The 12,210-nt window shown below is 36.4% G+C and overlaps 1 protein-coding gene across 1 annotated transcript; it reads right to left on the bottom strand.

Moving 5' to 3' along the window:
• Positions 1-1,134: 1,134 nt before the first annotated feature.
• LOC110801532 (protein DETOXIFICATION 42) lies at positions 1,135-10,829 on the bottom strand. Its single transcript, XM_022006894.2, has 13 exons — positions 10,321-10,829; positions 9,066-9,187; positions 7,877-8,092; positions 7,352-7,536; positions 6,851-6,986; positions 6,325-6,421; positions 5,761-5,861; positions 5,440-5,603; positions 4,859-4,930; positions 4,511-4,627; positions 4,310-4,405; positions 3,481-3,602; positions 1,135-1,395 (listed from the first exon to the last, which is right to left on the bottom strand). Exons 1-13 carry the CDS (start codon positions 10,395-10,397, stop codon positions 1,353-1,355), a joined length of 1,548 nt encoding a protein of 515 aa, XP_021862586.1. The 5' UTR covers positions 10,398-10,829; the 3' UTR covers positions 1,135-1,352.
• Positions 10,830-12,210: the final 1,381 nt, after the last annotated feature.

The raw sequence follows: 12,210 nt of genomic DNA, 5'->3' as shown, positions 1-12,210 counted from the left end.
GTCTCAATGTGTACTTTCAGAATATCAAATTTTATAATTTTTACGATCACGAAAATAGAGATATGAATGTTCAAACATTAACATTGACAAACGTGAAAAGGTAAAGTGTAACCCTCCAAATCCTTAAAACGAGAAAAACCCTTTCAAGTGAAAGTTAAAAACTCATAAGCCAAATCTAACAAGAAAAAATTAAATGTATGGCAGCATCGCATTGTCGATATTGTACGCCTGAACTTTCTGCAACGCGTAATCTCGCAACAACTCGCAAACGAGTAAATAATGTACCTTCACTCATTGTTTTCATGATAACCATAAGAATTTGCATCCTCGATCATCTGGCTAGCAACATAAACTCCAACGGCGAGCATGACACGACATAGGTTATCGAGCATGACACTGACATAGCTAGGTTTCATAATTCTGATTAACTTCTCACACTCTAGTTGAACGTCGTAGTTGTTTTCTATAACCCGACACCTCTAAAGGTACCGAAAATTGAGGAACTAGTGAAGATACCAAAGGTGGAAGAAGCATTAGCTTATCTTCACTAGTTCCTCTTGTTGAACTTCTTCCACCTTTGATATCTTCAGTTCACTAGTTCTTTTTCTGCATATCGATCCGTCATTATCGCGGCCGCAACACGTAAAGCTTCTTTCAATGGATCTTTTAAACCTTCGTGTTCTTTTGAATCTAGCTTCATCATCTTCAACTCTAAGCTATTATGTGCTAGCTAGGTTGCATTTCAGAATTTTGAGAAGAGTTTGAATGAAAATTTATATTAGCCATGTGTTTATAGATAAGAAATACTCTGTAGTAGTATATAAGCATTTTAGGTATGCATTTTTGGTATTAATATTGATTCATCCGCTGTAGGAGATCTAGATGGAATTTAATTTCTTGCGTTACCAAACAACAACAAAAATTTATGTAATGTCCATAGCTTGGTGTGCAAGCTTGGTAGCTGGTAATGAAAAACAAGATACTTAAATCAGTTTTAGGTAGACCTGTTAAACGGGTCGGGTTGTAAAAAATTATTTTCGGGTTCGGATTAGATCGGGTCGGTCACCTTCGGGCTCGGGTTTACAAATGTTTGTTCAAGACCCAGAACTTTCGGGTTCGGGTCGACCCAACGGGTTGAGAGATTTTAAAACGCGCATTATATTTTCATTAATTTAGGTGATAAATATACAAAATATGGGCATAAATTAACAAATTTTCCTACTACTTGAAATCTTGTATATATATACACATTTTCCATGAGAGTAGTCATCGAATTTCCCTTTTACAAAGTCCAAATATTCCTTCTAGTTCTCGAGCTATGGCTATATGTACGAAATGCTATAGAACAGAATTCAACTCCTAATGAAGCTCCAAGGTCCAGTTCCTGTTCCGATTCTGCAAAAAAGAAAGAAAAAGTTCGTCTCATCAGGGACTTGATCAATTTATGGCACTCGGCAGGCTGGCCCGAGGCACGACATGACCCAACACAAAAAAATCACAGACCGACTTCAGCATGGAAAAGGGACCGCCCGGCACGAGCACGAAGTCGTGGGCAATTGGCTGGGCTCGAGACTTTTTTTTTGTTTGGAAAATTCACGTTAAATCGAATGAAATTAGATTTAGGCACGAAGGCACAGCCCGGCCCGATATTAAGACATGTGGGATTGGATCGTCCCTCGACTGTGTTTTTGAAATTTAGGCCCAGCCCAACACAAAACAAGTGGGTTTGGCGTGAGTCGGGAGGCCCAAGGCACGTGGAACTCGGCATGATAGACAACCCGTCCACCCCAACCCAACACAAAGGCCCGAAACGAGCACGAAGACGTAAGTTGTGGGCTAGGCTCGAGCAGATTTTTTTGGAAAAATTACATTACATCGAATGAAATTAAATTGGAAAAATTACTTTAAATAATCCAACCTTTCAACGATTTTCCATTAATAATCCAACCTTTAGATTATTATCTAATAATCCAATCTTTGTACCCCATTAACTTTTATTGCACCCAACCGGTCACCAACCTAATACAGCAGGTAACTAAGACACGTGTCATGCAACCATTCGTTATAAAAAAAATTAAATACTTTTTTTTTCTTTTGTCTCTTTTATTAATTCCTCCTTCTTCCAGAGGAGGCATGCCCCCCTCCTCTATGTCCTCCTCCCTCTACTGTCATCCTTACTCAAATCCCACCACCATTATCATCATTTTCCTCATTTCTCCACCGCCCCAAAATCCCCTCTTTGTCCTCCTTCCTCCATTGCCTCCTTACCCACTCCCACCACCATTGGCATCATCATCAATTGATCATCAAAATCAACAAATTCATCAAAATCATCAACAAATCATCAAAATAACCCTAATTTTGAAAAATAACTCAAATTTTCACTCTTCTTTTCTCACCCACATCCACATAAGAATATATTCTAATTAATATTCTATCATTGTTGACAACCGAAACCCACAAGAAAACTAACAATAAAATCAGCCTGGTATCCATCTCTGCCATTACCGCAACAACAAAGAAGACCATCAAAACTACCACCGATGCCGACCAATACCTCCAACCCAAAATACATACACTACTTTTTTTTCAATTTAATTTTATTGAATGTGAGTTTTGATTTCTTATCCAGGTTGTAAAACATGATTAATTTGATAGAAATTACACGTCAAATACTCGAATTCATGCCTAAATGAGAAGAAGAATTGTTTAAAATTTGCCCCAAATTGGTTGAACAATAACCCTAACTTTTCTCCCAAATTGGTTGAACAATAACCCTAACTTTTCCCCCAAATTGATTTTATTGGTGCTTGTGTGAATCTGACTCCGAGTAGTTGTTGGCTTGTACGAATCCGGATTTATTTGAAAGGGCGACGACGATAGTTCAAATTGTCGTTGGTGGTAGGCGGGTAGCTATCAACGAGTGTTCTGGTGAAACTGATCATGTGGGGGAAGACTAATAAAAGAGACCAAGGAAAGAGAGGGGAGGAGTGTGATTTTTATTTTTTTTAAAGCAACAATTATACTGTATTTCAATAAAAGTTTTTTATTATTTATTATTTTTATATATGTAGGATGACCTTCATAACAGGTAAACGGTAATTTGGGTGCAATAAAAGTTAAATGGGTACAAAGGTTAGATTATTAGAAAATAATTAAAATGTTGGATTATTAATGGAAAATCGACAAAAGGTTGGATTATTTAAAGTAATTTTTCCAATTAAATTTAGGCACGAAAGCACAGCCCGACCCGACATTAAGTCATGTGTGCTTGGATCGTCATTGGGCCGTCTTTTTAAAATTTAGGCCCAGACCGACACAAAATAAGTGGGTTTGGCATGGATCGAGAGGCCCACGCCACGTGAACTCGGCACGAATGACGACTCGTCCACCCTGACCCACACCCATCTTTTTAACTTGATCATGAGAAGGAGGTCTAACTTCGATCACTAATTCAATATGGGAGTACGTTGAAATTACCTCCAAAAACCAGCAAATGCACGAAGGCTCATGTAAATAGTTAGAGCCACCCAAATCCCGATGAAACCATAATGGGAAGAAAGAAATAACAAACACAAAATGCTCACAACAGCCACCATCACCTGCAGGAATCAAGAGATTGTATATTAGACCTCATCAAAAGTCGGGCTGGGTCAAGGTCGGGTCAGACCGAGGCCAAAATTTTAAACCATTTTTCGGGCCGAACCATTTTCATAACTAGCGGGCTTTTAAATCATTTTCGGGCCGAACTATTTTCATAACTGTAATTCCAATTTTGAGTTTCCCAAACCCACCCCAAAAAAATTAAAACAAGGTTGACTTTTGCATTATTTGGGCCTAAAAATCTTCCCAAGGCCCACAATTTTCGGGTCGGGCCAGGCTCAAGTATATAAGAAGTTTGTCCCAAGAATCTATAATAGAAGAAATAATTAATTCTTGTATGAAAATTTACCATGGAAAAGGCTGAATATGCGAAATCAGACGCTCCAAAGTTGATCCTGCCCAAAACCCGATATTTCGAGCCAATAAATAGCGGGCTTTTCGGACCATTTTTGGACCGGGCCAATTTTACAACTAAAATTCCAATCTCGAGTGGCCCAAAACCCGCCCCAAAAAAAGTTAAAATCAGGTTGACTTTTGCACTATTTGGACCTTAAGATCTGTCAAAGACTGGCTATTTTTGGGCATGGTTGGGCCCACGGGCCTGGCTCAAGATCATCGGGTCTATTTGTATACGAAGTATATGAGAAGTTGGTCCGAAGAGTCTATAAAACAAGAAATAATTGATCGATCTTGTACGAAAATTTACCATGGAAAAGGCTGAATATGCAAAATCAGATGCTCCGAAGTTGATCCCATCAAAAACAAAGGCCAACGCGTTAATGGGTTGAGTAAGAGCAACAAACTGTGACAAAAATCGACATATATAATCAGTGTAATTCTCACAAGATCATAACAAACGTACAAAGAATTAACCAAAACATGTGGATCGGAAAGAGTTTGAGCATACGGGAATGCCAATGGTAATTAGGTTAAGGACATTAACATCCTTGGTAAACAATCTTGCTGCAAACTTTAATCCAAACCCGAGCATGAAACACAGGATCAATCCTAGAACAAAACCTAGCTGCATGTATATGTAACACATAAAACCGTAATTAGTTTATGATAATCGCGATGGTTTTACATGATAAGCTAAGAAAAAAGTTTAGAGGTCGATCCTAAGACCCCGTTTAGTTCACCTTATTTCTCCTTATCTGATCTGTAATAAGTAGTAAGGTTATGAAATAAGGTGAACTAAACAGGGTCTAAGTTTGTAGGCGTATTGTAAGGATTGTGAAATTTCAGAAAGACTTGCCTGCAATACTCTGGAGGCGGTTGATGTTGCTCTTTCAAAATCATTCTTTGCAAATGCACTTGCAAGTATCGCCTGCAAAATGTGGAAAACCCCTAAGGATGCGTTTCATTCACCTAATTTTCACTTACTTTTTCTGAACTTATCTCAAGTGAACTTATCTCAACTGAACTTCTAAGAACTTCTAAGAACTTCTTTTAGTTACAAATTGTACTTGGTCAACTTTTATTGTTCATGAACTTATCTTATCTAAACTTAAAGATATCTGAACTTATTTTTCCTAAAATAAGTGGAAATAAGGTGAACAAAACAGATCGAGTCTAAGACTACAATAAACTTATTTTTCTTAACTTCTCTGAACTCATTTTTCTGAACATATTTTAGTTACAAATTGTACTTGACCAATCTTTTATTTTTCCTGAACTTGACTAATTTTTCCTGCAATAAGTGAAACAAGGTGAACATAACATATCGAGCCTAAGACTGTACAAATTGGAGTATACAATGTCGAAATGTGGTTACTTGAACTTGTATAAGGACAAAGAAAATGACTAGAAATAGAGCATGAAAGTTGAAAATGAAACCTGGCCAGCAACAGCAAGTCCATCAGCAAGAAGGGAAGTAGCCAACCAAACTTGCAAGCAGACCTGAAACGCTGCCATTTGAGTGGGCCCTAACCGTGCAGCCATAGAAGCGGCTAAGGTCACACAGAATGTCACAGCTATGACCCTCATTAGTAGAAGAAATCCTGCAGAAAGAAAAGACTTCGTAAAACTCAGATCAACATAGTCTGATCTCCTTATACTGCGGTAATAATATATATAAGAATATCATACAATAGTACAATTACGAGTATACCCTTAGTATCCTCTATTACGAGGAAAGTTGTAAAGGAAAATTCTTACCGTTCTTGAGAAATCTACCGAATTTGAGGTCTTTTGTACTCGGAGGTAAGAGATCAACTAGTTGAATCAGTCTCCAAAACAGTATGACTGAAATTAAGTACCTACAAATGACATGATATAGAAAGTTGAACTAAGCAACTTGATTGACAACGCTTTTGATGTATTTAGAACCAGTGACGAAGCCACATTGGATCATGGGTGGTCCACTGACACCTCAAATAAAACGAAAAACTATAGGGCTAGTTCAACTGTCAGTTTTCAATTTTTGTTTTTTTTTTTGTTTTAAAAGTCATATGATTTAGATTAGTCGTGAACCCAAAAAATAGGCATATCTATAGTAATGATGTTGATTTTGAAAGCTGACAACAAAAAACTGGATATCTTGGTTTTTGGTTTGTAAAAAACAGAAAACCAGAAACAAAACATGATACCGAACAGGATATAAATTTGTTGTTCTTGCCGGTTTTCTTTCGGTTTACACTATAAATTTGCTTAATGACGACACCTCAACTTTAAAATCCTGGCTCCGCCACTGGTTCATTTAGATTGACAGTGTAAACTTACTGTGATATAACATGAGCGATGGCTGCACCACTGACACCGAACCGAAAAACAAAGATAAAAATCGGGTCAAGAATTATGTTAGTTACATCCCCTGCCACTGCAAAATCCAAGTGAATGTTAGAATGTATCAGTTAATGATAAAGATGGTTGTTGGCTGGGCCTTGTTTCGGGATGGGCCCATCATGCTAAGCCCACTTGTGACTTGCTGGACCGTCCGAAAATTTTAAAATTGTGGCCTAGGCACAACCCAAGCCCAACATGTACCGTCCAAAGTCTAATTTTGCTCAATTTAACGTGTTTTGTCGTGCTTTTTCCGGAAAAAAAAAAATACAACCCACGGCCCACAACTTCGTGATCGTGTAAGGCCATGCTTTTTCTGTGCCCGTGGGTCGGGCTTTTTTTGGCATGGGCCATGTTGTACCTCAATCCGGCCCGACCCAGTGTCATCTTTAGTTAATGATAGTAGATCAAAGAAATTAATGAAACAAGATAATTGGTTAAGCTTGATTTAGTCAAGTATGCTCACCAGTGGCATATAGAGGAGTCCTGGTGTCCTTAAAACCGCGAAAAATTCCTTGCATAGCTAATGAAAGAAGAACAGCGGGTGCACCAAGTGACCTCAATGTCAAGTATTTATGAGCCGGGGGTAACATAGATGAGTCCTGGTAAGAACATAATGTAGCAAACATCAAATCAGGTCAATAAGTTTCAGTTTGGTCCTATAAGTTCCAGTTAGGTCCTATAAGGCTGTAAATTGACTATCTCAAGTTTAGTCTCTTGCAAATTTGCAATCAAGTTTGGTGAATTCCTATCAGGTCAATCAGGTCCTTATCAGGTTTAATCAGTTCCAATAAGTTTAGATAAGTTCTATTCAGATAAGTTCAGGTTTTATTGAAGATAACACCCCATTAGTTGGTTAGCTTGTTGGTTAAATAGTCATTTTCTTAAAATAAACACATAATCACACATATAATCACACATATAAACAAGAAGTTCTTAACCTCAAATTTGGAGAAAGTGTGCTTACATATTTGACACCCATGTAGTTCAATAACGGTTTTGCGAGAGAAATGAGGAAGATCGCCTGAAGAAGACCGAGAATTGCACCGATAACCAACGCAGAAGAAGCAGACGGAATGTGCCTCCTTTGAGGCTTTGAACTTTCAATGCTAAAGCTACTTGTTTCGGACTTTACACGACTCACCCCCGAACCTAACAGATAGTAACACCCTTAATGTTATGAACTCGAATATGAAGTAATTTGAAAAGAATTCGCAACTTTAAGGCATCCAAACAATGAGGATTTCTAAACGTCAAGTGGTATGTGACCAAATTGGACTCAAGTCAGACAATACATCATTTTTTAGTACCAAAAAAGAGTATGTCAGTATCAAGAACGCAAGTGGCTCGTATTGGTACTAATTAACAGCGTACGTGTTGGTGGACCAATAACACACTAATCAGTAAAAGTAATACCAAATTAGTCAGTATCAATAAGAGTCACTTGCGTTCATTTTAGACGCGGGCCTTTTTCACCTACGTAATTACTTACCATATTGAGGTAGTAGTTCTTTGGCTTCATTGTTACAACTTAAGTTGGATTCCAAGCATCCAATCTGATCTTGTTGTTCAGAAGTACTCACTTCTGCCACGGCATCTTCCTCGGCCACGAAAGAAGTTGTTACACTTACGAGTGGGAAGATTGCGATTCGAGATACTTGATTGAAAAGAGCTATAGAAACCCCAACAGCAGCAAGTTCAATAGGCCCTGATAGAGTAACATCAAGCAAACATCAAACTTCGAGCCCAATCTCGTAAACTGATACTTCCTTTGTTCTTATTTACATGACACAATTATTTAGTCATGTTTGCCAATGCACGATTTCAAACTTTAATATCTTCAACTATGGACAAGAAAAAAATATAAAAAGTTGAAATTTAAAAGTTATTTATTGAGACGAATATTACAAGACCTCACACGACTATGTTTTTTCTTAAACATAATTTGCAAAAGGAAGTCAAATGAGCTTGTGTGAATAGTGTACAAAACCCAAATGTGTCATGTAAATAAGAATGGAGGAAGCTATCTTATTAGATAAGCGGACTATTATGCAATGCACCAACACATGCTTCCATAAGGTGGCGGATCTTGGATAAAAAAATATTAGAGGGGCCGATGTTTGAACCTCCAATCCCTTATTAAAAAAAAGAGTTTAACCAATCCTTATACCACAACATGCATTCTACAAGTATACTATGTAGAGTATAACTAATAATTCCAAAAAAAAAATTATACGAGGGCGGCCCATAACTAGTTCTAGTGGAAGATCCTCCCCTGCTTCCATTAAAGCAAAATTGCAAACACATATAATTCCGATATAAAATAACAAGTGACATTATGGATACCCCTTTGCAATTTCTAAAAATCTAAGAGCATATTGCCTAAAAATGGTGCTAAGGTGTAAGTGGAGTGTTATTTTGTTGCCAAGGAGTTAAAACATTATTGTTCTATTTCCTCCAAAATATCAAATTGAATAATCCACCATGATAACAATGAAAAATAGACTTTACTTTGACCTTCCATAGTAAACATGAAAAAACGAGTAAAATTAAAAGAACGGAGGAAGTACATTGATCATTGTAGGATCTGCAAGTGTAACAAACAAGGTAGTTCATCCAATAGTCCATAAAAAAGTGAAAATTTCTTCAAACGGGTGATCTTTGAGGGACAGAGGGAGTACCTATTTGGCCGATGAAAGCCGTATCAACTAGTGAAGCAATAGGATCAGCTGTTAAAGCCAGTGCAGCAGGAAATGCAATTTGTGCTATTTCCTGTCCAATATCATCCATCTTGAATATCATCCTATTTTTCATACATACAAAAATACAACCCATCAAAAATAGGTTCTTGTTTGTTTGTTTTTTTACAAATATTAAAACATGGAGTAATAATAAAATATTGATAAATTTACATACTTTTAGTTTTCTTTTAAGAAAAAAGTCGTAATGCCTTATACTGATAATTTATCCATCAGTATACATACAATGATTATCAATTGAAGTTAGGAACAATGATTTTCTTAAATTTGTTCGACTCTAAAAGGCACTACACCCGCTAAATTAAATGATAGACTACAACATTCCCATCTCTCTTACCATGGCTCCACGAAATAAATTAAAGTACATACTTTTAGTTTTAGTGGTACTAAAACAATTTAATCATGCACAAATTCAAACTATTTAAAAAAATTAATTTAAAAAAAAATACTAATGCTATAAAGAAAAGACAAGGGAAAAGGGCAAAAAAGGAAATTGCACCTTGCATTCTTGAAGAAGATGAAAAGGGGAATTTTGTTATTGGTTTGTGTAAAACATAATTCATCTTCCTCTGCCATAACTTTGAACAAAATGATGCCTTTGTTTCTTCTTCTTCTTCTTTTAAATAGGAGTATTTAATTTAATTGTTTAAAAGATGATATTTTCCACTAGAATTCTCATAAGAAAAAAAAAGTAGTAATGCCTTATACTGATAATTTATTCCGGAATTTATTGGACACATTTTCTCTAATTAATTAATATAGATATCGACGATTTGTGTTTTAAAAAATAAAGATAATTTATCCATCGGTACGTACAATAATTATCACTTGAAGGTAATTAACAATGATTTTCTCAAATTTGTTTGACTCCAAAAGGCACTACACTAGCTAAATGATGGACTACAACATTTCTTCATCTCTCTCTTACAAAATGGTTCCAAGAAATAATTAAAGTGCATACTCCACTATTAAGAACATATATCAAGGAGATATCTTCTAAAAATATATACCTTGATATTATTAAGGATATATATCAAGGATTGATACATACTTTCAGTTTGAATACTAAAACAATTTAATCATGCCCAAATTCAAATTATTTTAAAAAAATTAAATTAAAAAAATATTAATAGTATTAAGAAAAGATAAGAAAGAAGGGCAAAAAAGGAAATTGTACCTTGCATTTTTGAAGAAGATGAAAAGGGGAATTTTGTTCTTGGTTTGTGTAAAACATAATCCATCTTCCTCAGCCATAACTTTGAACAACTTATGCCTTTGTTTCTTCTTCTTCTTATAGGAGTATTTAATTTAATTTAATTGTTTAAAGATGATATATTTCACTAAAATTCTCACTCAAAAGCCCCAAAAAGGGTGAAATTTAATTAATTTTTCCACTCATTAACTCAATGATGATACTAAATTCTTATGGAGAGAAAAACCCAAGTACCAAACGTTTCCCAAAGAAAAGCAAAAATGATGGAATACTTGGAGGGAAAAAGGTGGCCACTAGTTTGGCTTTTTATGGGAATATAAGAAGAGCAAGAATTGTAATTAAAATTAAAATTCACAAATAAATCTGGTTAAGTTGGTTATACAAAGTGACAAAACTGTATTCACAGTAAATATTTTGAGACGGACTAAAATGATAAATGAGAACAATAGAAAGGATCGGGAAAAGTACTTTATATAACTTCTTTATCAAAGAAAATCAAATATTTCTTAATGGACAGACTAAAATAAAAATGGGGCAAATAGAAAGAGACGAAGCGACTACTTCGTACCATTTTATTTTATTTTTGGGAAGAAAAATAAATATTTTTAATGGTTGATAAGAGAAGTATTAGTGAAAAGACAGATTTAGACGTTTAGTTTCATATCAATAGCAATTATGGTGTGAGTAAAGTCCCTTCGAACGAAAGGCATATGGAAAATGGAATGACTCAGTTTGTCAGTTGTGAATTTGTGATTTTGTGTAGGTTACGTTGACGGGTGTCTCTCTGATTTCCATGCACAACCTCTTCATTTTTTTTTGGTTGGGGGGTAGGTGAAGATGGAATGGGCCGGGCCGAGACACAACACGGCCCAACATGAAAAAAGCACGGTCTGGTGCGTGTATGAAAAAATTAACTGTGAAAGCACGGATTGGCACGAGCACGGAATTGTCTGTCTAGGATGGGCTCGGGCTGAGTTTTTTAGAAAAAGCATGATAAGGCACGGCATAACCCAATACACCCGATAAATCACGCTAAACTAAGAAAGGTTAGACTTAGGCAAGAAGACATGACCCAACCCGACACGAAGGCACGTGGTAAAGAGGGTATTCGGTCGATCTGAGGTACAACACGGCCCAACACGAAAAAAGCACGGTCGGATGCGAGTATGAAAAAAGCACAGTACGACACGAGCACAAAGTTCCGGCTCATAGGTTGGGCTAGAGTCGTATTAAAAAAAACACGATAAGGCACTATATAATCTGACACGCACAACAAAACACGCTAAATTAAGTAAAATTGGGCTCAGTCAAGAAAGCACGATCCAACCCAGCACGAAGGCGCGTGGGATAGAGTCGTGTCTGGGCCGCCTTTTTGAAGTTTCGATCTTGCCTGATCCGATACAAAACAAGTGAGCTTGGTGTGAATTATACTCGTTCAACCTCAAGGCACGTGGGCTCAACACGAAACACGGTCTGCGACGGCGTGGGCAACACCTACTTCACTAGAAATAGTGGTTTAATTTAATCCTTACCTAAGCTTTACCTAATTGGGAATGAGATTATTATACACACAATGATACACCAAACATAATTTTCTTGGCTTCTTGCATATGATATGAGGTAATATTAGGCACTTAAAGGTGGACTCCTATTGTAAAATGTAACATAGAGTCTGAATATACGTCCTCTGTCTTTAACTGTTTGTCCCATTTGATTTTTTACGGTTTTTAAGACGTGACTTATAACGTAAATATGAGTTATTCAGCGATAATTTGTAACTCATTTGCATAGTCCGTACATAATTAGGTAAAGACTAAAGAGGTAAGTTGTGAGCTACATTTCCACATGGCTACA

Source organism: Spinacia oleracea, chromosome 4 (assembly GCF_020520425.1).
Source record: "Spinacia oleracea cultivar Varoflay chromosome 4, BTI_SOV_V1, whole genome shotgun sequence".
NCBI classification, from domain to species: Eukaryota; Viridiplantae; Streptophyta; class Magnoliopsida; order Caryophyllales; family Amaranthaceae; genus Spinacia; species Spinacia oleracea.
The sequence above is the reverse complement of the archived record's forward strand: the minus strand, read 5'-3'. Positions and strand labels throughout refer to the sequence as shown.

What these genes read in the sequence shown, in the direction of transcription:
- LOC110801532 (XM_022006894.2), bottom strand. Translation starts at nt 10,397, where the DNA reads ATGGCTGAGGAAGATGGATTATGTTTTACACAAACCAAGAACAAAATT. An exon ending in AGAACTACTACCTCAATATG is followed by an intron (nt 7,537 to 7,876) that starts GTAAGTAATTAC and finishes ACTATCTGTTAG; the next exon opens with GTTCGGGGGTGAGTCGTGTA. An exon ending in CCGCCTCCAGAGTATTGCAG is followed by an intron (nt 4,628 to 4,858) that starts GCAAGTCTTTCT and finishes ATATACATGCAG; the next exon opens with CTAGGTTTTGTTCTAGGATT.